Here is a 23367-nt window from a genome sequence, read left to right as displayed (position 1 = left end):
GAGGGTAGAGGACTGGAGGAGTGCCTGTATAGTTCCACTTTACAAGGGAAAGAGGGACAAGTCTGAGTGTAGTAGTTTCAGAGGGATCAGCTTGTTGAGTGCAGTTGGAAAGGCTTATGGGAGGGTCCTGACTGAGCAGATTAGGAGAGGAACAGAGGGCATAATTGGTGAGGAACAGTGTGGATTTAGGACAGGTAGGGGTTGTGTAGATCAGAATTTTGTGGTAAGACAGATATGTGAGAAAGCTATAGGAAAAGGTAAGGATGTTTTTTGGGCTTTTATGGATTTGGAAAAGGCTTATGACAGGGTATAAAGAGGGCACTGTAGGAGGTATTGCAGATATATGGGATAGGAGGAAAGCTGTTAAGAGCATTCAATAGTTTTTACATGAGTATTAGAGCTTTTGTTAGGATTAGAAATGGAGGGAGTGAATGGTTTCAGGTAAAGGTGGGATTTCGTCAGGGATGTGTTATGTTGCCCTGGCTGTTCAATCTATACATGGATGGGGTGGTGCAAGAGGTGAATGCAAAGGTTGGGGGTTGGAGATGGTTAAGGAAATGGAGAAAAGTGGGAGATTTGCCAGTTGTTGTTTGCTGATGACACAGCTTGTAGCAGGATCAGAGGAGGGGTTGAGGAAGTTAGTGACAGAGTTTGGGAAGGTGTGTGAAAGAAGGAAGCTGAAGATAAATCTGGGTAAAAGTAAGGTGATGAGATGTACAAGGGGAGAGAGTGCCAGCAGGCTGGAAGTGAGTATTAAGGGAGAGGGACTGGAGGAAGTGGATAGTTTTAGATACTTGGGTGCGAATGTGGCAGGAAAGGGAGGTGTGGGGATAGAGACAGAATGTAGATTGAGAGAAGCGAGTAAATGCCTTGGATGATTAAAAAATGTAACGAGATATAGACATTTGGGAATGGATGCTAAGAGGATTGTATGTGTTTGCGATGAAATGTCTGAGAAGTATGATGGGTTATTAGGCTAGAGTGAGAAATGAGGTGAGAAGGAGAACAGGAGTGGAAAGGGAGTTGGGGAGATAGTGTTTATGAAAGAGTATTGGGATGGTTTGGACACATGGAATGAATGAGCTTAGAAAGATTAGTAAAACAGGTGTGGAAGGTAGAGGTGGAAGGAGTGAACATGACGGGGCATCTAAGGATGAGATGGATGGATGGGGTAAAAGGGGCATTGGGAAAGAGAGGAATGTATGTTGAAGAAGGATGGGAGAGGACAGAAGACAGGTGAATGGAGAAGGGTTGTGTATAGATGGTGTTGTTATGTATGAGGGGGAGTGGGTGGGAGATGGAGGGTGAGAGTGTGTGTACATGCATACATACATATACCAAGGCTTTTTCCCCCTTACAAGGGAGGTAGCCAAAAAGGGAAAGGCATAAAATCATTTCCACCCATTCCATCCCTGAATACACTCCACACCCCTCCACCCTCCCTCTTATCTGAGAACCTCCTGGATGACGGGTCATCCTTGCACCTTATCCACTGCCCTGGGTCAGAAGCAGTGTCACAAGACACAGCACATCCACAGCAAGGCCACTTCATTAAATCGGTGACCCCCACTTTCCGTCCCCCCATTGCATAAAAGGAGAGGACGGGGAGAAATCCCTTCGGGCTGCGTCAAATTTTGCTCACACATACTACCTCACCCCCCATCCCCCCACCCATTCCACCTCATGCAATCACAACATCATCCATATACAACCATCTTCCATTCACCCGTCTTCTGTTCTCTCCCGTCCTTCCTCAACAGACATTCCCCTCTTCCCGAAAGCCCCCTTCACCCCATCCATCCACCTCATCCTAGGACGTCCCCTCATGTTCACTCCCCCCACATCTGCCTTCCATACCTCTTTTACTAGTCTTTCTTCACTCATTCTTTCCATGTGTCCAAACCATCCTAATATTCTTTCATCAACCCTATCTCCCAGCTCCTTTTCCACCCCTGTTCTCCTCCTCACCTCCTCATTTCTCACTCTATCTAGCCTAGTAACCCCCATCGTACTTCTCAGACAACACATTCAAACTCCTTCTCTCTTCTTCTCTTATGTTCCATGTTTCTGCCCCATACAGTGCTGTTGGCACAATCACTCCTTCATACAGTCTCTTCTTAGCATCCATTCCCAAATGTCTATTCCTCATTACACTCTTTAATCCACCAAGGCATTTACTCACTTCTCTCAATCTACATTCTACCTCCACCTTCACTCCACCTTTTCCTGCCACATTTGCACCCAAATATCTAAAACTATCCACTTCCTCCAGTCACTCTCCCTTAATGCTCACTTCCAGTCTACTGCCACTTTCACCCCTTGTACATCTCATCACCTTACTTTTACCCACATTTATCTTTAGCTTTCTTCTATCACACACTCTCCCAAACTCTGTCACCAACTTCCTCAATCCCTCCTCCGATCCTGCCACAAGCGCAGTGTCGTCCGCAAACAACAGCTGGCTCACCTCCCACTTTTCTCCATTTTCTTTAACCATCTCTAATCCCTGACCCACTACCCTTGCATTCACCTCTCGCACCACCCCATCCATGTATAAGTTGAACAGCCAGGGCAACATAACGCATCCTTGACGAAGTCCCACCTTTACCTCGAACCACTCACTCTCTCCATTTCCAATCCTGGCACAAGCTCTACTACTCTCATAAAAACTCTTGACAGTTCCTAGAAGCTTTCCTCCTATCCCATATATCTGCATAACCTCCCACAGTGCCTTTCTGTCTACCCTATCATAAGCCTTTTCCAGATCCATAAAAGCCCAAAAAACATCCGTCCCCTTTCCTATAGCTTTCTCACATATCTGTCTTACCACAAAGATCTGATCTACACAACCTCTACCTGCCCTAAATCCACACTGTTCCTCACCAATTACTCCTTCTGTTCCTCTCCTAATCCTCTCAATCAAGATCCTCCCATAAGCCTTCCCAACTACACTTAACAAGCTAATCCCTCTGAAACTACTACATTCACACTTGTCCCCTTTTCCCTTGTAAAGAGGAACTATACAGTCACTCCTCCAGTCCTCCGGCACTCTACCCTCTCTCCAGCAAACATTAAATAACCTCACCAGCCAGTCCACCATCACTGTACCTCCCTTTTTCAGACATTCTGCATGGCATCCATCCAGACCAGGTGCCTTACCTGCTTTCATCATCTTAACAACTGCCTTCACCTCATCCTTCCTTATTTCTCCTCCATTCTCCTCACTAATCACTCTCATTTTCTTAGCATTTCCCATTGCAGCTATCTTTCCCTCCCTATCCTCCTTCACATTTAGCAACTCCCTAAAATACTCTGCCCATCTTCCCCTCACTGCCTTCTCTTCCATTATCATCTCTCCATCTGCACCATTTACCTTTTCTTCTCTACTTGATTCGCCTCCTCTTCCTCTCTTAATTTGTTTCCAAAACATCTTTTTATTATTTTCAAAATTTTCTGTCATACTCTTACCCCATTTCACATCTGCTCTCCTCTTTGCCTCCTTTACCTTTTGCTTTACTTCTCTTTTCTTTTCTTTGTACCTCTCATATGACTCCCTCGTCCTATTTTGTAACCAATCTGTGAAAGCTCGCTTCTTCTCTTCTACAACCTTCTTTGTTTCCTCCTCCAACATTCACTACCCTTTCTTCTATTACCCCCTGTCCTTCTTGTTCCACACACCATCCTTGCACACTTTATGACTCCCTCCTTGAACCATCCCCATTCCTCCTCCACACCTAGCTCCACTCTATCCTTTACTCCCTCCCACTCCTTCAGCTTCTTTTCGTACTCCTTCTCCTTTCCCTTTTCATTCAAAGAGTTCCCTACCTTTTGTCCCTTTCCTCTTTCTCCATCTATCCTCCACTCTCAACTTACCTTCCACCAAAAAATTATCTGATATTCCCCCACCCTCTCCCCTTAGCACATGTACATCCTTAACTCTTCCTATCATAATCCTATTTACCACTACATAATCCATTAACGCTCTATCTACCACCCTTCCATCCACCACCCTCTCCCATGTGTACTTATGCTTGACTTTCTTCCGAAACACTGTATTTCCTATCATCAACTCTCTTTCTAGACACATTTCCACCATCAACTCTCCACTACGATTCTTTCCTGGAACTCCACATTTCCCAACCACTCCATTGATTGGACCATTTCCTACCCTAGCATTAAGGTCTCCCAGTACTATTACATTTACATTTCTTCCTATATCCTCTATGCACTCATTTAAATCTATCCAAAAGGCCTCCCTTTCTTCTACACTCTTCTCACTGCCACCCATATGCACTTACAAAGACCCACATCTCCTTTCCCAGTTTCACCTTCATCCACATTCTCCTTGAGGAAACCTCCTTCCACTCCACTACCCATTTACCTATCTCTTCACTTACTAGAATAGCCACCCCTTCCCTCCCTCGCCCTCTCTTCACTCCTGATAACCTCCCACTTACACTCACCCTTCCCTTTCAACTTAGTTTCACTCAAAGCCAACACATCAATCTTTCTTCTCACAAACATACTACCTATCTCTTCCCTTTTACTCTCATCTGTACCACATCCATGCACATTAAAAGACCCAAACCTTAGGGTGCTGGTCCGAAAACTCCCAGACCCTCTTATGCCTTTTCTTTTTTTGTTAAGGAATGTATGAGAAATAAATTGACACAGCCCAAAGGGATTTCCCCCAGCCTTCTCCTTTTCTGCATGAGATGATGGAGGGGGGGGGGGTGCCAAATAAATGAAGCGGGCTTGCTGTGTCTTGTGACACTGCTTCTGACCCAGAGCAGTGGACAAGATGCAGGGATGACCCGTCATCCAGGAGGTGCCAAGATAAGAGGGAGGGTAGAGGGGAGTGGAGTATGTAGGGGATGGAATGGGTGGAAGTGGTTCCTATGCCTTTTTCTTTTGGCTACCTCCCATGTAAGGGGGAAAAAAGCCTTTGTTATATGTATGTATATATGTAGTAGAGCCTGTGTTATAACTGGAAATGGAGAGAGTGAGTGGTTTGAGGTAAAGGTGGGACTTTGCCAGGGATGTTCATTTTATACATGGGCGGGGTGGTACGAGAGGTAAATGCAAGAGTAATGGGCTGGGGATTGGAGATGGTTGAATAAATGAAGAAAAATGGGAGATATGCCAGTTGGTGTTTGCTAATGACACTGCACTTGTAGCAGGTTCAGAGAAGGGATTAAGAAAGTTGGTCATAGAGTTTGGGAAGGTGTGCGAAAGAAGGATGTTGAAAATAATATGGGTAAAAACAAGGTGATGAGATGTACAAAGGAGAGGATGGTAGCAAATTGGAAGTGAGTATTAGGGGGAAGAGACTGGAGGAAGTGGATAGTTTAAGATACTTGGGGGGCAAATGTGGCAGGAAAGGGAGGAGTGGAGGTGGAGGTTAAATGTAGATTGAGAGAAGCAAGTAAATGCCTTGAGGGATTAAAAAGTGTACATACATACATATACCAAGGCTTTTTCCCCCTTACAAGGTGTGGTATAGTGTTATAATGGGCCCTGGCGTTCGACACGAGCAAGGCACCATAAGTTTACAAGGACTCTTTGGGCACAAGGCCCTCATTGATAAATATGTACGACGTGGCATAGTTTTCCCTCTGCGCAGGGAATACGACATTACCCTCAAGTACTGTGAGCATGTAGCTCTCCTATTGTGACTCACCTCTGTACGCACAACCCACAAATTAATAAAGACTCCAAACGTCCCCCCGCGTTTCTGTTGCACACATGGCGCAGTGAGTAGGATGCTTGCAATTGCTTGCAGTGTGCAACAATGAAACATGGGACGATACGTGAATCAGTGGCACGTACTGACGGAACTAGACCGATAAGCGACAGTGAACACGCTGGACCGTGAGTGCAGTGCCGATACAGTGAGCATGCACGGGACCGTGCAAAATCGTGTGATAGTGATAGTGGCGTGCGTTCGTGCACGTAGTGGGGCGAACAAAGAGGCCTTTGTCCCACTGCTCCGCCCTGCTAGCTGCGGACGCCACCCTGCACGGGGCCCAGGCCAAAGCAGGCCGCGCGAACAAGGAGGCCTTTGTCCTGCTTCGCCTTGCTCACCGTGAGTGCCACCCGCGTGGGGCCTAGCTGACTCGCACAGGCCACACCCACCCAGCTTAGAAACTGCCACACTGTCTCTGCACACCCGTGTCAATTACGTCACCGCAGGAGTCGACACCACTGCCGCCCACCAGAGGCATTGAAGGGGACCGTCTCGGACGCCCAGTAAGACCTGCACGCGTGCACCGTGTCACTATGAAAGGGGTCCCCCGCCAGACGCACGCACTCTCCGCCCCTTTTCCCGGAAGGACTGGCACCTGCCGTCCTAATGCCTTCCGGGCCATCGCCCTCCACCACCTGTCAGCGCCCGCAATGTGCTGCCCTTTGCAGGTGCGGAATCACAGGGATAGGCCCTCAGCACCTAGGCATGTTGGAGATATCAAGAGCTCTGCAGCCGCCGCTCTCAGCGCAGACGACGCGGTCGACGTATCTCACGTGACCCCTCCCCCCAACGGGACACTTCTGGGTGACCGCCCTCCGCCACCTCTTCAGTGCCCGTGCCGTATTGCCTGACAACACAGGTGCGGAATCACAGGGATAGGCACTCGGAACCTAGGCACGTTGGAGATATCTGGAACCAGCCTACAGACGCCGCTCTTGGCGCCGACGACGCGGCCGACATATCTCACCTAGCCCCCCCGCAACGAACGCTTCCGGATCACCTCAACGTCGGAGACAGGGACCGCAACGCCGCCATACGGATTCACGGGGAGGTCCGAACGCCCCTCCTCTTCTTCGGCTTGGCCAGTCCCACTCGACTTCCCGGACCCTGTCCTGGCGATGACATACGCAAACAGATGCGCCGAGCTGACATTGCCCATGGACAGCTCCCGGCCGCCACTCGCGACTGCTTCCTACGGTACTTTAGTGACGTGCTGGTCTCCAAGGACGACCCCAGCATCGCCCCCCCCCCTAGGAAAGACCATGGTTCTCCCCCTCTTCGTGAGAACCCAGCTGCAAGCCGACGCGACACCCAACGCCGCCCGCACGCCCAGGCCGATAGCGCTCGCATTTCAGGTTCAAGCGAAGGAAGACTTGACTCAATGGTGCAGCAAGGTATCGTCACGCCCATCGTAAGGCGAGCTCTGTCGCCGCCGCCCGTGCTGGTGCCCTTCGAGCACCGGGCCGACCTCTCCGTTCGGCGAAAGATTTGTCGTCCTCGTGCGCGGAGCCCCATCGATTCCACCCCCGACGCAGTTTATATGCGTGACTAAAATACCGCGCACTTCCGCCTCGTCCAGTGTGGCCTACGGTTTCCGACGGATGCCGAAACCTCATACGCCACTACCACTGGAGACGCTTGCTGCCATCTGGGCCGCACCCAATTGCAAGCCATGCCCGTTTGGATGGCCCCACTCCTCGTGGATGACGGACCATCGTTCGCTCATCTCCCTCCTTACATCAGGAACTCCGTCACCGGCAATACCGGCGCTCCGCAGTGACGACCCGTCGCCAGCCGCCGACACCGACGGAGCGCTCTGAAGACTACGGGCCGCGGCACGGATAAGCCCCGCCTACGGTCACCCGCTGACCTGCGTGACCTCCGGGCTCCCGTCCGACTACCGCGCCCTACCCAACTCCATCCCTCCGTATTGGAAGCTCCGCACCGCCCCTTCCGCTGACGAGGACCGGCGCTGTCCGACAGCGCGTTGACGCCCCGCCATCTCTGGGAGCGACCACAGGTCTTGAGAGAAGCCACACCGTCGCGTCCCTTCCATCGGTGGAGGACATGCCGTCCTCATACGCGGATCCCCCCACTTCCGCCTCCGCCGCTCGCCCGGGCTTGCGGGTAAGCATTCCCCTCGCCGCGGTCGTGCGAGCGCGGAGGGTGGGGAGGTGTGGTATAGTGTTATAATGGGCCCTGGCGTTCGACACGAGCAGGGCACCATAGGTTTACAAGGACTCTTTGAGCACAAGGCCCTCATTGATAAATTTGTAGGACGTGGCATAGTTTTCCCTCTGCGCAGGGAATACGACGTTACCCTCAAGTCAGTCTAGAACTGCCCGTCTTACTGTGAGCATGTAGCTCTCCTATTGTAACTCACCTCTGTACGCATAACCCACTTATTAATAAAGACTCCAAACGTCCCCCCGCGTTTCTGTTGCACACACAAGGGAGGTAGCCAAAAAGGAAAAGGCATACAATCATTCCCACCCATTCCATCCCTGAATACACTCCACACCCCTCCACCCTCACTCTCATTTTAGCACCTCTGGGATGACGGGTCATCCCTGCACCTTGTCCACTGTCCTGGGTCACAAGCAGTGTCGCAAGACACAGCACATCCACAGCAAGGCCGCTTCATTAAATCGGCGACCCCCCCTCTCCGTCCCCCCATGCATAAAGGAGAAGACGGGGAGAAATCCCTTCGGGCTGTGTCAAAATTTGCTCACACATACTACCTCACCCCCCATCCCCCCACCCATTTCACCTCATGCATCACAACATCATCCATATACAACCATTCTCCATTCACCACTGTCTTCTGTCCTCTCCCGTCCTTCCTCAACAGACATTCCCCTCTTCCCCAAAGCCCCCTTCACCCCATCCATCCACCTCATCCTAGGACGTCCCTTCATGTTCACTCCCTCCACATCTGCCTTCCATACCACTTTTACTAGTCTTTCTTCACTCATTCTTTCCATGTGGCCAAACCATCCTAATACTCTTTCATCAACCCATCTCCCAACCCCCTTTCCACCCCTGTTCTCCTCCTCACAGGGGTGGAAAGGGAGTTGGGAGATAGGGTTGATGAAAGTGTAATAAGAAATAAACATTTGGGAATGGAGGCTAAGAGGAGATTGTATGAAAGGGTGATTGTGCCAACAGCACTGTATGGGGCAGAAACAAGAACATAGGAGAGGAGGAGTTTAAATGTGTTTCAGATGAAATGCCTGAGAAGTATGGTAGGGGTTACTAGATTGGACAGAGTGAGAAACAAAGGGGTGAGCAAGAGAGCAGGGGTGGAAATGGAGTTGGGAGATAGGACTGATGAAAGAGTATTGGGATGGTTTGGACACATGGAAAGAATGAATGAAGAAAGATTAGTAAAAGAGGTGTGGAAGGCAGAGGTGGGTGGGGTGAACAGGAGGGGGCGACCAAGGATGAGATGGATGCATGGGGTAAAAGGGACATTGGGAAGGAAGGGAATGTCTGTTGAGGAAGGGAGAAGATAGGGATAAGTGGAGAATGGTTGTGTATGGATGATGCTGTGATGGATGGGGGGTAAGGGAATATGTGTGAATGATATTTTGACACAGCCCAAAGGGATTTCTCTCCATCTCTTTCTGGAGGAGGGGGAGGGGTGCCAATTAAATGAAGTGACCTTCCTGTGGATGTGCTGTCATGTTATATTGCTTCTGACCCAGGACAGTAGGGGGAGATGCAGGGATGAACCATTATCCAGGAGGAGCCAAGAAAGAGGGAGGGAAGGGTGGTGAATAGGAATGGAGTATATGGGGATGAAATCCAACCAATATTCAGAATCTCGCTTCTTTTCTGCTGCCATAGCCTTCACCTCATCCCATCATTCACTGCCTCTCCTGTTCCCTCCATTCCTTTTTCCCAAATTCCATATGTGCACACTTTAGTAGCAATTCCTCCAGGAAACATGCTCAGTTTCCCTTTAATCAGATAATGATCTGACAATCCACTGCTCTCTTACCTCAAATACATCCATGTTCAGAACTCTTCCAATTCTCCTTTTGGGTACCACCATATAGTCCATTAATACCCTCTCAACTATCCTCCTAACAACCACCTTGGCCTACTTATGTTTGTCTCTCTTAACTTCCTTCATACAATGACGCCTACGTAGGCATCATGAGGTGCGAGTGGGTATATGAGTATACTAGTGTTGGTGTCTCGATTACATTTATTTTGTTGATGTATCTGTGAACTGGCTTGATTACATTTTCTATGTTTATTATTACTCAGAGAATGAGAAGGAGTAATACAGTAGTGACTGATTCATACTGAAGAGGTTAATCACTGTTCAGCATCACTATTTCCCTTTCTAGACACATCTCTAACATCTTTCACCTACAATTCTTTCTAACCACCTCATAACTCCCTACTATATGTATCAGCTCACCTACTATAGCCACACAAGCCCCCAATGACAGTTTATTTACACTCCTCCCAAAACTCTACACATTCATCTTAATCAATTCAAAGTTATTCCCTCACCTCTTCATTTTTCCCACTACCAGGGCTGCATATACACATACACAAAAGCTCATATTTCCCATCCCGCTTTCACCTTTGCCTACATTATCCTTAAATATAATTCTCTCCACTCTACCACATACCTTTCTATCACTTAGCAACAGTGTCATTCCCTTGCCAACCCCCACCACTCCTGAAATCCTACCAAACATGTTCCAACTCACTCTTCCCTTTCAGTTTTGTTTCACTCCATGCTAACACATCCATCTTTCTTTTCACAAACATACTACCACTCTATTCCCTTTTGCTTTTATCCATACTATACCCCCACTAATTTGATAACCTAATTACTAAGATTCTGGTTAGAGTCCTCCTTACAGATTCTCTTATGCCTTCATTCTTTATGGGAGAAACATTGTGGAGGATCCCAGGTCCACTCACTCCATCCCATTTAGTCATCAACAACATAATGGAAACAGCAGTGGCATTCTTCTTTAAGTGTTAACATAAAAAAAATTAAATTATGGAGGTACACTTGACAATGTTTGAAAAATTTTAAATTTCAGCCTAGAAATGCTTGAAATTTTTGAGTGAAAATATTCTGTATCAACAACTAAATGAAATAGTTTTCAGGAGGCCAAATCATAAATGGTCTACAGAATCACAAGGTCAAAGATATGAACTAGATTTAAGCAGCATTATGAAATAAAATCATCATTAATGCTAAATTTGAGGAATAACAAACCAAAATCCCACCTGCATTCAATATCACAAAAGATTGATAGTAGCGAGATTTGTAATTCTGAAGTCGTGTATGCATAGATCCTGTAGTTGGTCTCTATAATTAAGCAGCCTTGTCTTGTTGGTGATACACTTCCCTGGCAAGTGTGAGGAAAAATAATTATAAGTGAAATTCTTTAAGTGGTAAGTACAAATCAGAGGCTATAATAGCCATCAAATATGGCAAATTACTAATATAAATCAATTCTAATGATCACTTGTTCCTTTGCAAAGGTTAAGCCTCACTTTCATTTTAAACCAATCATTCTCTATTCCACCCATCACACAAACTCTACTACTTTCTCTCTTGTGTGTTGAGGTAGTGTTGTTGTCATTCTCTAACCTGTTTGGTCGAGTAGTCCAGTTTCCATAAGGAATGCCACAGCTAAAACAGTTTTCCCACAAATCCTTTATAGAGTGTATGTTGTGTTGTTTGTGTGCGTGATTATGTATAATGCAGTCTTCCATTATGTGTTGAATAGTATGGGGTGAAATATTGCATCCTGGACAGTTATCTGCACTGTGGTCATCCAGCCTCTTCTAGTAGCTTACAAGGGCTGGATGGTGGCCACATCATGGTCTGGCCAGGTGCATTCTGTCTTTACGGAAGACAGAGGATTCAGAGGGATGGATATCAGGGGGTCAGGCATGCAGCAATGTGTTGTCCTTCAGTTTGTTGATGGAACAGTGAGTGAAGTGATTATGGATATGCTTCCAGAGGCTGGGGTCTAGTGGTTGAGGAAGAGAAGAGAGTATTTGTGTGTGATATAGGTATTTGGGTGTTGTTTTGATGTTGAATTTGTGTTGCATGTGGTGTGCGTTCTTTTCATATGTGCACAAATGTGTGTGTGTATTTACCTAGTTATATTTTGCGGGAGAAGAGCTATGCTCGTAGTGACCCACAGTTGTATCTTTCCACATCCAGTTCTTTCTTAATATCATGTATAGTTTTAGCACTCACTGTTTCCTCTTTCCATGTATCTATTACTTTGTGTGGAAAGCGGTTTTTTTCAGATCTCTTCTGTAACTGTCTTTCTTAAGTTTCTTCTCGTGTCCTCTTGTATTTCTTCTGTCCCATTTTAGTAGGTCATCACTATCAAGGATTTCCATCCTTTTCATAATTCTGTAGATCAGATTTTTGTGGTAAGACAGATATGTGAGAAAGCTGTAGGAAAGGGGAAAGAAGTTTTTTGGGCCTTTATGGACCTGGAAAAGGCTTACGATAGGGTAGACAGAAAGGCACTGTGGGAGATTTTGCGGATATATGGGTTAGGAGGAAAGCTTCTAGGTGCTGTCAAGAGTTTTTATGAGAGTAGTAGAGCTTGTGTCAGGATTAGAAATGGAGAGAGTGAGTGGTTCGAGGTAAAGGTGGGACTTCGTCAAGGATGCGTTATGTCGCCCTGGCTGTTCAACTTATACATGGATGGGGTAGTGCGAGAGGTAAATGCAAGGGATTGGAGATGGTTAAAGAAAATGGAGAAAAGTGGGAGGTGAGCCAGCTGTTTGCGGACGACACTGCGCTTGTGGCAGGATCGGAGGAGGGATTGAGGAAGTTGGTGACAGAGTTTGGGAGAGTGTGTGATAGAAGCTAAAGATAAATGTGGGTAAAAGTAAGGTGATGAGATGTACAAGGGGTGATAGTGACAGTAGTCTGGAAGTGAGCATTAAGGGAGAGCGACTGGAGGAAGTGGATAGTTTTAGATACTTGGGTGCAAATGTGGCAGGAAAAGGTGGAGTGAAGGTGGAGGTAGAATGTAGATTGGGAGAAGCGAGTAAATGCCTTGGTGGATTAAAGAGTGTAATGAGGAATAGACATTTGGGAATGGATGCTAAGAGGAGACTATATGAAGGAGTGTGCCAACAGCACTGTATGGGGCAGAAACATGGAACATAAGAGAGGAAGAGAGAAGGAGTTTGAATGTGTTTGAGATGAGGTGTCTGAGAAGTATGATGGGGTTACTAGGCTGGATAGAGTGAGAAATGAGGAGGTGAGGAGAACAGGGGTGGAAAGGGGGTTGGGAGATAGGGTTGATGAAAGAGTATTAGGATGGTTTGAACACATGGAAAGAATGATTGAAGAAAGACTAGTAAAAGAGGTATGGAAGGCAGATGTGGAGGGAGTAAACATGAAGGGACGTCCTGGGATGAGGTGGATGGATGGGGTGAAGGGGGCTTTGGGGAAGAGGGGAATGTCTGTTGAGGAAGGACAGGAGAGGACAGAAGATAGGGGTGAATGGAGAATAGTTGTATATGGATGATGTTGGGATGCATGAGGTGGAATGGGTGGAATGGGTGGGGGTGAGGTAGTATGTGTGAGCAAATTTTGATGCAGCCCGAAGGGATTTCTCCCCGTCTTCTCCTTTATGCATGGGGGGACGGAGAGGGGGGTCGCCGATTTAATGAAGCGGCCTTGCTGTGAATGTGCTGTGTCTTGCGACACTGCTTCTGACCCAGGGCAGTGGATAAGGTGCAGGGATGACCCATTATCCAGGAGGTGCTAAGATGAGAGGAAGGGTGGAGGGGTGTGGAGTGTATTCAGGGATGGAATGGGTGGGAATGATTTTATGCATTTTCCTTTTTGGCTACCTCCCTTCTAAGGGGGCAAAAGCCTTGGTATATGTACGTATGTTATCAAATCACCTCTTTCTCTTTTGTTCCAGAGTTGATAAGTTTAGTTTGTCCAATCTTTGTTCATATGTCAACTTGCAAAGTGTTGGTGCCATCTTTGTCATTCCTCTTCGCATTCTTTCTAGTTTTTTTTATTTTTTATTTATTTATTTTATTTTTTTTTGTACTAGGTGTCCATAGAGACGCTGCATATTCCAATTTTGGTCTTACCAGTATAACTAGTATCTTTTTTACCATTTCCTCATCCATGTAGTCAAAAACCACTTTCATTGTAAATTTCTCCAACTATTTTGTTTACATGTTTATCTAGTGTCATGTCGTTTGAGATAATTACTCCTATGTACCTTTCTGATTTTACTTTCGTAACTTCCTTTGTACCAATTTTGTATTGACCCAATATTCTATTTTTGCTTTTTCCAAATTCCATTATACTACATTTCTTAATGTTGAAATTCACTTCATTCTTTATACTACATTTCCAGACTTTGTCCAAGTCTTCTTGAAAAGATTTGCAATCCTCTTCTGTACTTACTCTCTTCAATAGTTTCGCATCATCTGCAAAGAAGTTCACATAACATTCCATGCCTTCATCCATGTCGTTTAAATAAACAGCAAACATTATCAGAGCCAATACAGAGCCTTGGGGGACTCCGCTTATCATAGCTACCCAATTTGAGTTCTTTTCTCTAAGTACCACTCCCATATTTCTTCTGTTCAAGAAGTCTTTCATCCATTCCAATAATTTTCCTTTATTCCACCTATTGTTTCAATTTTTCTTAGTAGCTTTTTGTGTGGTACTTTTTTTGGCTACCTCCCTTGTAAGGGGGAAAAAGCCTTGGTATATGTATATACGTACTTTGTCAAAAGCCTTTTGTAAGTCCAAGAAAGCACAGTCTGCCCATCTGTTTCTTGTATTATTTCTATTAATCTTGAGTAAAAGCATATTAACTTTGTAGTACATGATCTTCCACTTCTAAATCCAAATTGCATGGGGTTCAGTATGTTGTTCTCTTCCAAGTGTTTAGTCCATTTATTTTTAATAACTCTTTCGCATATTTTTGCAATTGTGCTTGTAAGGGATACCGGTCTATAGTTTCTTGGATTTTCTTTATACAATATTTGCATTTTTCAGTCTTTTGATACTTTTCCTTCTTTGAGTGAGGAGTCAATTATCTTGTGTATTCTATCTGTGGTGGGGGAAAAGAATACTGCCACCAAGTATTTCCACTTGGATCGTAAGAGGCGTGAAGTAAGGGACGGGGAGTGGGACTAGGCATCCTTCTCCTTGTAGCCCCACAGGGGACATTCCTAAAAGAAAAAGTAAAGGCATAAGAGGGTCTGGGAGATTTTGGACCAGCACCCTAAGGTTTGGGTCTTTTAACGTGCGTGAATGTGGTACAGATGAGAGTAAAAGGGAAGAGATAAGTAGTATGTTTGTGAGAAGAAAGATGGATATGTTGGCTTTGAGTGAAACTAAGTTGAAAGGGAAGGATGAGTGTAAGTTTGGGAGTGTAAGTGGGAGGTTATCAGGAGTGAAGAGAGGGCGAGGGAGGGAAGGGGTGGCTATACTAGTAAGTGAAGAGATAGGTAAATGCGTAGTGGAGTGGAAGGAGGTTTCCTCAAGGATAATGTGGATGAAGGTGAAACTGGGAAAGGAGATGTGGGTCTTTGTAAGTGCATATGGGCCTGGCAGTGAGAAGAGTGAAGAAGAAAGGGAGGCCTTTTGAATAGATTTAAATGAGTGCATAGAGGATTTAGGGAGAAATGTCAATGTAATAGTACTGGGAGACCTTAATGCTAGGGTAGGAAATGGTCCAATTGATGGAGTGGTTGGGAAATGTGGAGTTCCAGGAAAGAATCGTAGTGGAGAGTTGATGGTGGAAATGTGTCTAGAAAGAGAGTTGATGATAGGAAATACAGTGTTTCGGAAGAAAGTCAAGCATAAGTACACATGGGAGAGGGTGGTGGATGGAAGGGTGGTAGATAGAGCGTTAATGGATTATGTAGTGGTAAATAGGATTATGATAGGAAGAGTTAAGGATGTACATGTGCTAAGGGGAGAGGGTGGGGGAATATCAGATAATTTTTTGGTGGAAGGTAAGTTGAGAGTGGAGGATAGATGGAGAAAGAGGAAAGGGACAAAAGGTAGAGAGGTGCTTAGAGTGAACTCTTTAAATGAAAAGGAAAAGGAGTACAAGAAGAAGCTGAAGGAGGAGTGGGAGGGAGTGAAGGATAGAGTAGAACTAAGAATGGAGGAGGAATGGGGATGGTTCAAGGAGGTAGTCACAAAGTGTGCAAAGATGGTGTGTGGAACAAGAAGGACAGGAGGAAATAGAAGGAAGGGTAGTGAATGCTGGGATGAGGAAACAAAGAAGGTTGTAGAAGAGAAGCGAGGTTTCACAGATTGGTTACAAAATAGGACGAGGGAGTCATATGAGAGGTACAAAGAAAAGAAAAGTAAAACAAAAGGTAAAGGAGGCAAAGAGAGCAGATGTGAAGTGGGGTAAGAGTATGACAGAAAAATTTGAGAGTAATAAAAAGTTGTTTTGGAAAGAAATTAAGAGAGGAAGAGGAGGCGAATCAAGTAGAGAAGAAAAGGTGAAAGGTGCAGATGGAGAGATGATAATGGAAGAGAAGGGGAAGATGGGCAGAATATTTTAGGGAGAAGCTAAATGTGAAGGAGGATAGGGAGGGAAAGATAGTTGCAGTGGGAAATGCTAAGAATATGACCGTGATGAGTGAGGAAAATGGAGGAGAAATAAGGAAGGATGAGGTGAAGGCAGTTGTTAAGATAATGAAAGCAGGTAAGGCACCTGGTTTGGATGGATGCCATGCAGAATGTCTAAAAAAAGGAGGTACAGTGATGGTGGACTGGCTGGTGAGGTTATTTAATGTTTGCTGGAGAGAGGGTAGAGTGCCGGAGGAATGGAGGAGTGCCTGTATAGTGCCACTGTACAAGGGAAAAGGGGACAAGTGTGAATGTAGTAGTTTCAGAGTGATTAGCTTGTTAAATGTAGTTGGGAAGGCTTATGGGAGGATCTTGATTGAGAGGATTAGGATGTTTTTTGGGCTTTTATGGATCTGGAAAAGGCTTGTGATAGGGTAGACAGAAAGGCACTGTGGGAGGTTATGCAGATATATGGGATAGGAGGAAAGCTTCTAGGAGCTGTCAAGAGTTTTTATGAGAGTAATAGAGCTTGTGTCAGGATTAGAAATGTAGAGAGTGAGTGGTTCGAGGTAAAGGTGGGACTTTGTCAAGGATGCATTATGTCGCCCTGGCTGTTCAACTTATACATGGATGGGGTAGTGCAAGAGGTGAATGCAAGGGTAGTGGGTCAGGGATTGGAGATGGTTAAAGAAAATGGAGAAAAGTGGGAGGTGAGCCAGCTGTTGTTTGCTGACGACACTGCGCTTGTGGCAGGATCGGAGGAGGGATTGAGGAAGTTGGTGACAGAGTTTGGGAGAGTGTGTGATAGAAGAAAGCTAAAGATAAATGTGGGTAAAAGTAAGGTGATGAGATGTACAAGGGGTGAAAGTGGCAGTAGACTGGAAGTGAGCATTAAGGGAGAGCGACTGGAGGAAGTGGATAGTTTTAGATACTTGGGTGCAAATGTGGCAGGAAAAGGTGGAGTGAAGGTTGAGGTAGAATGTAGATTGAGAGAAGCAAGTAAATGCCTTGGTGGATTAAAGAGTGTAATGAGGAATAGACATTTGGGAATGGATGCTAAGAGGAGACTGTATGAAGGAGTGATTGTGCCAACAGCACTGTATGGGGCAGAAACATGGAACATAAAGAGAGGAAGAGAGAAGGAGTTTGAATGTGTTTGAGATGAGGTGTCTGAGAAGTATGATGGGGGTTACTAGGCTAGATAGAGTGAGAAATGAGAGGGTGAGGAGAACAGGGGTGGAAAGGGAGTTGGGAGATAGGGTTGATGAAAGAGTATTAGGATGGTTTGGACACATGGAAAGAATGATTGAAGAAAGACTAGTAAAAGTGGTATGGAAGGCAGATGTGGAGGGAGTGAACATGAAGGGACGTCCTAGGATGAGGTGGATGGATGGGGTGAAGGGGGCTTTGGGGAAGAAGGGAATGTCTGTTGAGGAAGGACGGGAGAGGACAGAAGATAGGGGTGAATGGAGAATGGTTGTATATGGATGATGATGTGATGCATGAGGTGGAATGGGTGGGGGGATGGGGGGTGAGGTAGTATGTGTGAGCAAAATTTGATGCAGCCCGAAGGGATTTCTCCCCGTCTTCTCCTTTTATGCATGGGGGGGACGGAGAGGGGGGGCCGCCGAGTTAATGAGCGGCCTTGCTGTGGATGTGCTGTGTCTTGTGACACTGCTTCTGACCCAGGGCAGTGGACAAGGTGCAGGGATGACCCGTCATCCAGGAGGTGCTAAGATGAGAGGGAGGGTGGAGGGGTGTGGAGTGTATTCAGGGATGGAATGGGTGGAATGATTTTATGCCTTTTCCTTTTTGGCTGCCTCCCTTGTAAGGGGGAAAAAGCCTAGGTATATGTATGTATATCTACATATTCATTTCTCAGTTTGATGTATGTTTGCCATTTAGTCACTTTTTTGTCTTTTTTTTCAGTTTTCCCAGGCTTTGTCTCTTCTATCTTTAGCACCGCTACACTTATTATACCAACACTATGTAAACCCTTTTTTGCTTCTGCTTAGGTACATGTTTATCTGTTCCCTCCTTATATATTTCTTTAAAAATGTTAAATTTCTCTTCCATCTTTGTTTCAAAATTTGCAAATCTTTCCCAACTAGCATTTTGAATTTTTTTCTAAGTTTTACAAAGTCAGTTTTGTTGTACATTAATCTTTCTTCTCTGTGTTTCTCATTTCTTCTCACAAAATTTTGTTCCTTAAACTCAAACTCTTAGTATATGGTCACTCTTCCCAATTGGTGTCTTATAACTTATTTTGTCAAGAATTTCAGACTCAGAAGTGAATATAAAGTCTAGTCTTGATGGTTCTTCATTGTGTCTATAGTGTTTTCTTTGACCCATTCAGTCAATGTATAATCAGTGGTCAGATCCAGATGGACATTGCCCCAGAGTTCCTCTCCACCTTTTACTGTCAATTCTTCCCAATTTATTTCCTTTGCATTAAAGTCATCCATAATTACTATATTTTCTCCATTTTTCATTGTCTCAGTTAATTCATTCTTTGTGTCTTCCAGTAATTTTGAGTGTTCACTGTCAGACCAAGTCTTCATTTTTGGGGGCACATATACAACTATGAACTTTCTGCTTTTCATACTGCTATTTTCGACTTAATTGTGGTAAATTCCACATTTTCTTTACCTTCTGCTATCTTTATTACATTTAAGCCCTTTCTAGTCAATAACATGACTCCTCCCCCCTGTTTATCCATTCTATTTTTCGACCAAAGGTTGTATAAACCTTGTCCCACCATACTTGATTGTATAGGACCTTTCAGTTTTGTCTCCACAATTCCCATTATGTCTGGTTTCTCTATTGACAAATAGTCATTTAATTAATTTATTCCAGAAATCATACCATCCATGTTTGTATATGCCACTTTTAATTTTTTCCTTTCTTCTCTTTTTTGGTTTGTTTCCATTTTTCTGATATACAATTTTCTCAGTCTCAGATCCAGTACTCTAAAGAGAGAAAAAAAAAAAATCAGCCTCCAATCTTTTCTCATTTTTTTTCCTTAGCTTCATTCCTCAGTGCCCCATCTTTCTCTATTTCCCCTTCATTCATTTCCTTTTTTATCCACACATTTTTGTATTTTTCATTGTTTGCTAGTTTTGCCACTTTTGATAGTATTTCTTCCGCTATCATTTGAGTTTTTAGTCTGATTTTCATTCCCCTGTAGTTTTTCCTTTTGAGTATGTACTCATTCTATGCACGTCATTGATTTCCTTCTCCAAATTTTGTCCCTTGTCCTGAACTGCTTTCAGTGGTGTGTGTGTGTGTGTGTATTTACCTAGTTGTATCTTACAGGAAGGGGAGCTATGCTCATGGTGTCTCGTCTTTGTTTCTCGCAGTGTCTAGCTTGCTCTTAAATTTGTGTATAGTTTTTGCACAAACTATTGTTTTGTCCAGTTTGTTCCAGATATCCACCACTCTGTGGAAAACTTTTTTAAGGGTCTCTTCTATAAATGTCCTTTTTTGAGTTTCTTTTCATGTCCCTTTGTATCTCTCTTATCCTAATTTAGTAAGCCCTCTCTATCAAGGACTTCTGTGCCTTTCATGATTCTGTAGACGGTCAGCAACTCACCTATTTCTCTTCTTTGTTACAAAGCCAGTAATTTCAATTTAGCCAGTCTCTCCTCATATGACAGGTTTGAAAGTGTTGGGGCCATTTTTGTGGTTGCTCTCTGGATTCTTTCAATTTTCCTTGTATTCTTTTTAGTGTTGGGTGACCACAGTGTTGCACCATACTCCAGTCTAGGCCTTATTAGTGTGTAGGTTGTGGTACTCTACATTTGGAACTGGTGAAGAAAACTCGGGCAGAGTTCTTGGCTTTAATTCTCCAAGTCTAGATCTAACTACAATATACACGGCAAGCCCCCAGGAAAACTTGGAGGGTTGCCAGGCACATATTAACTACATATATACAGTTGCCATATCATAGGAAAGATTAACAAGGTTTCGTCGCGTCGGTTGAGACAGGCCGGGCCCTTTGTCTAGTAGAGCTCTTGACCTGAGATGCCGAGAATCTTTTGTTGTCAAAAGGGTGTTGTCAAGAAAGGTGGGTGAGCTTGGTCACTGAACAATGGAAGTCCCTAGGGAGACACTAGCCTCGTCATTGAAACCACATCATGTAGCATATTGTGAGTGCATGCATGTGCACGCTAGTCATTGAAGTGTTGCTTACAGTGAATATAACAAGTGTGACTAGTATTTTTTTTTTAACCATTTCTTTGTCTAAATAGGTAAAAGCCACCTTTATTGATCTTAGCAAGTTGTAAGATTCTCTGACAATTTTGTGTATCTGTTTATCAAGGGACATGTCATTTGTGATTACTCCCAGGTCTTTTTCAGATACATTTCATTTCCTTTGTTACAATTTTATATCGTCCTGATATTCTTTTTTTACTTTTTCCAAACTCCATTATGCTACATTTCTTAATGTTTAAGTCTGCTTCCCATTTCTGACTCCATTTCCAAACATTGTTCAGGCCTCTCTGTAGTGATTCACAAGCCGTTTCAGTATTTACTTTCCTCATCAATTTAGCATCATCTCCAAAGAAGCTCATGCAACATTTCACATCTTCATCTATGTCATTCACATAAATAGCGAACATCATTGGAGCCAATATGTGGAACTCCACTAATCACCTCCTCCCAAGCTGAACTCTTTTCTCTGAACAATATTCTCATTTTTCTACCAGGCAAGAAATCCTCATTCCAGTTTGGTAATCTACCTTGTATCCCTCCTATGTTTTCCAGTTTTTTAATAATTTTTTGTGTAGTGCTTTCTCGAAGACGTTTTGTAAGTAGTCCCCGTTCTGTCACTGTGGGTGTAATTCACCATGGTTTTGGATCACATGTTGGACTCATGATCAACAGCTACTACCCTCCCGGAATAGAGTGCAGAGCTCATATATGACTGATCTATGGGTAATGCTGTAACCTCACATGCACACACATTCCCAACTCCCTGCCCATGAGAGTTGGAGTAATGACTCGCAGCACAGCAATACTGAAATTATTTCAGCCCTGGGCAGGATTTGAACTTGGACCGCCATAGTGGCATCTGCAATCACTACCACTTCACTATCAAGACATGTGCATGTGTGTGTATATGTGTGTATGGATGTGTTACACATATAACAATCAAGTCATCCTTGCAAACCCTATCAAATTTCTCTGCCTACCTTTTTATGTCCTGCTGTTATGTTGAGTGCAAGATGTGTTGGATAAAAGCGTCCAGAGCTCCTTTTCCGTTGATACACAAGACCAAATTCCCGAAGGTGTTGAAGAAATGTGAGCATTTCACTGTCAAGCCCTTCCATACTGTAGTCCTGATTTATGAATAGAATAAGTTGTCTTTAAAGCACGAATGAAATTACATTTTTTTGTCAGTTAACATTTGAATACTTTAAGAAATTAATATTATTCTGCCTTTTTGCTAACTGTACTTTTCCCTTCTGAAGTGGTGCAGAGACCAAAATTTCTCTATATGCCCGGTATCACACTGTGTTGTTGAGCCAATGTATGATTTTAATACTAATAACAAACTTCAACTACCCTAAGGAAGACATAAAATAACAATGAATGTTACATTCATACCCACCATCCAGATACAAGTCAGTCTCCCTCCCCCTTTGTCCTCTCTCACCTCCTTCCCTTTCTTTCTGTCTCCTCTTTTTTTTTCTCTTTATACTTTTCCTTCCAACCCTCCATCCCACCCCAACTCCATCACTCTTTCTGTCTCTTTTTTTCTCTCCTTCTCCTCCCTCCATCACTCCTCTCTACATCCATCTCTTCTTCTCCTTCTCCCCTCCCACATCCATCCCTCTTTCTGTCTCTGTCTAACCTCCTTCCCTCTCTCTTACTTTCCCTTCCCTTCCTCTCTCTTTCTCATTCTTTGTCCCTCTCTCCCCCTCCCATCTCCATCCCTCTTTTTCTGTCTCCTCTTTTTCTCTCTCTCCCTTCCCCCCATTCTTCTCTGTCTCCCTCCCTCTCTGTCTCTCTCACTCTCTCCCTCTCTTGTCTCCCTCCCTTCCTTCCCCCACCTCTCCTTCTCTTGCTTTCCCCCCACTTCTCCCTCTCCATCTATTCCCTCCCTCTCTCTCTCCCTATCCCTTCCCTCTCTCCTTCCCCCTCTCTTTCTCACTTCCAACCCTCCTCCCACACACTCACACAGCAGAATCAATTCATTGCCTCTGGCCTCTAACATGAGGCTACAAGAAGGCAGCATTAAATGTATGGCCACTCTCTACCCCTTTCCCAACTTCAACTGCTCTTTTCTTCATTTTCATGTGTCACTTTACTAATTGCAGAAAAAATTGACTGAATTTGTCACTATGTTAACTTGGGCTACAAGTTGATGAAAACATGTACAAATGAATGAACATGTAAATGTAATATACTCCATACTTTTATAGCCACTTACCTTACCTAATGTTGAAAATGAGAGTTTGAAGAGGAAAGATAAACAAGAAACTAGGCTTAGTCCCCGTTCTGTCACTGTTTCTAGATATTTCAGCAGGAAGTACCAAACTTGAGATGCTGCATCCAGCAACAAGAACTGGAAGCCACTACTAGTAATGCGCATATTTGGGCCATCTCCTTTGCTGTTGAAATTATATATGTTGAAATAAATAGTTGTATACAACCCTTAACAGGGGTAGAAACCCTTAGTATATAGAATAGAATAGGTAGAAATAAATAGTACAATAAAAATATCATGTTAAATCATTACGCCATTTTCTCATCTTCAGATAATTCACTAACCTTTCTATGAGTCCTGCATGCAACAATGTGCGGATAGCAACAAGAGAAATGCCCAATGTTTCCTTTTCTTTATCTTTTTCATGTGGACGAACCAAGAATTGTAGTACAGTTTCCCAACGCTCCAAAGCATACTTGTCTAAAAATTCTATGTCACGTTGATATGGATCTGGTTCAAAATTTTTGGTCATTGTCCATGGAGATCCACTGATTTCAAGAAAGAATAGATATAACTCAGTTTTGATTCAGAACACCACAGTTGAAA

At 44.4% G+C, this 23367-nt stretch overlaps 1 protein-coding gene across 2 annotated transcripts in view; it reads right to left on the bottom strand.

Moving 5' to 3' along the window:
* The window catches only part of mrn (general transcription factor IIH subunit 4 marionette), a 56921-nt gene that overhangs the window by 21434 nt on the left and 12120 nt on the right, over positions 1-23367 (bottom strand). For both annotated transcript variants that reach the window (XM_076182994.1, XM_076182986.1), the window contains exons 4-7: positions 23106-23309; positions 22765-22945; positions 21524-21670; positions 11009-11130 (exon numbers count right to left, since the gene is read on the bottom strand). In XM_076182994.1, the coding sequence (XP_076039109.1) occupies positions 11009-11130; positions 21524-21670; positions 22765-22945; positions 23106-23309 (654 nt within the window). The remainder of the gene's footprint in view (positions 1-11008; positions 11131-21523; positions 21671-22764; positions 22946-23105; positions 23310-23367) is intronic.

The sequence above is a fragment of the Oratosquilla oratoria genome, chromosome 1 (genome assembly GCF_046742065.1).
Source record: "Oratosquilla oratoria isolate Oo_2021 chromosome 1, ASM4674206v1, whole genome shotgun sequence".
Taxonomy (NCBI): Eukaryota; Metazoa; Arthropoda; class Malacostraca; order Stomatopoda; family Squillidae; genus Oratosquilla; species Oratosquilla oratoria.
Note: the sequence above shows the minus strand (reverse complement) of the source record. Positions and strands in the feature narration are given on the sequence as shown.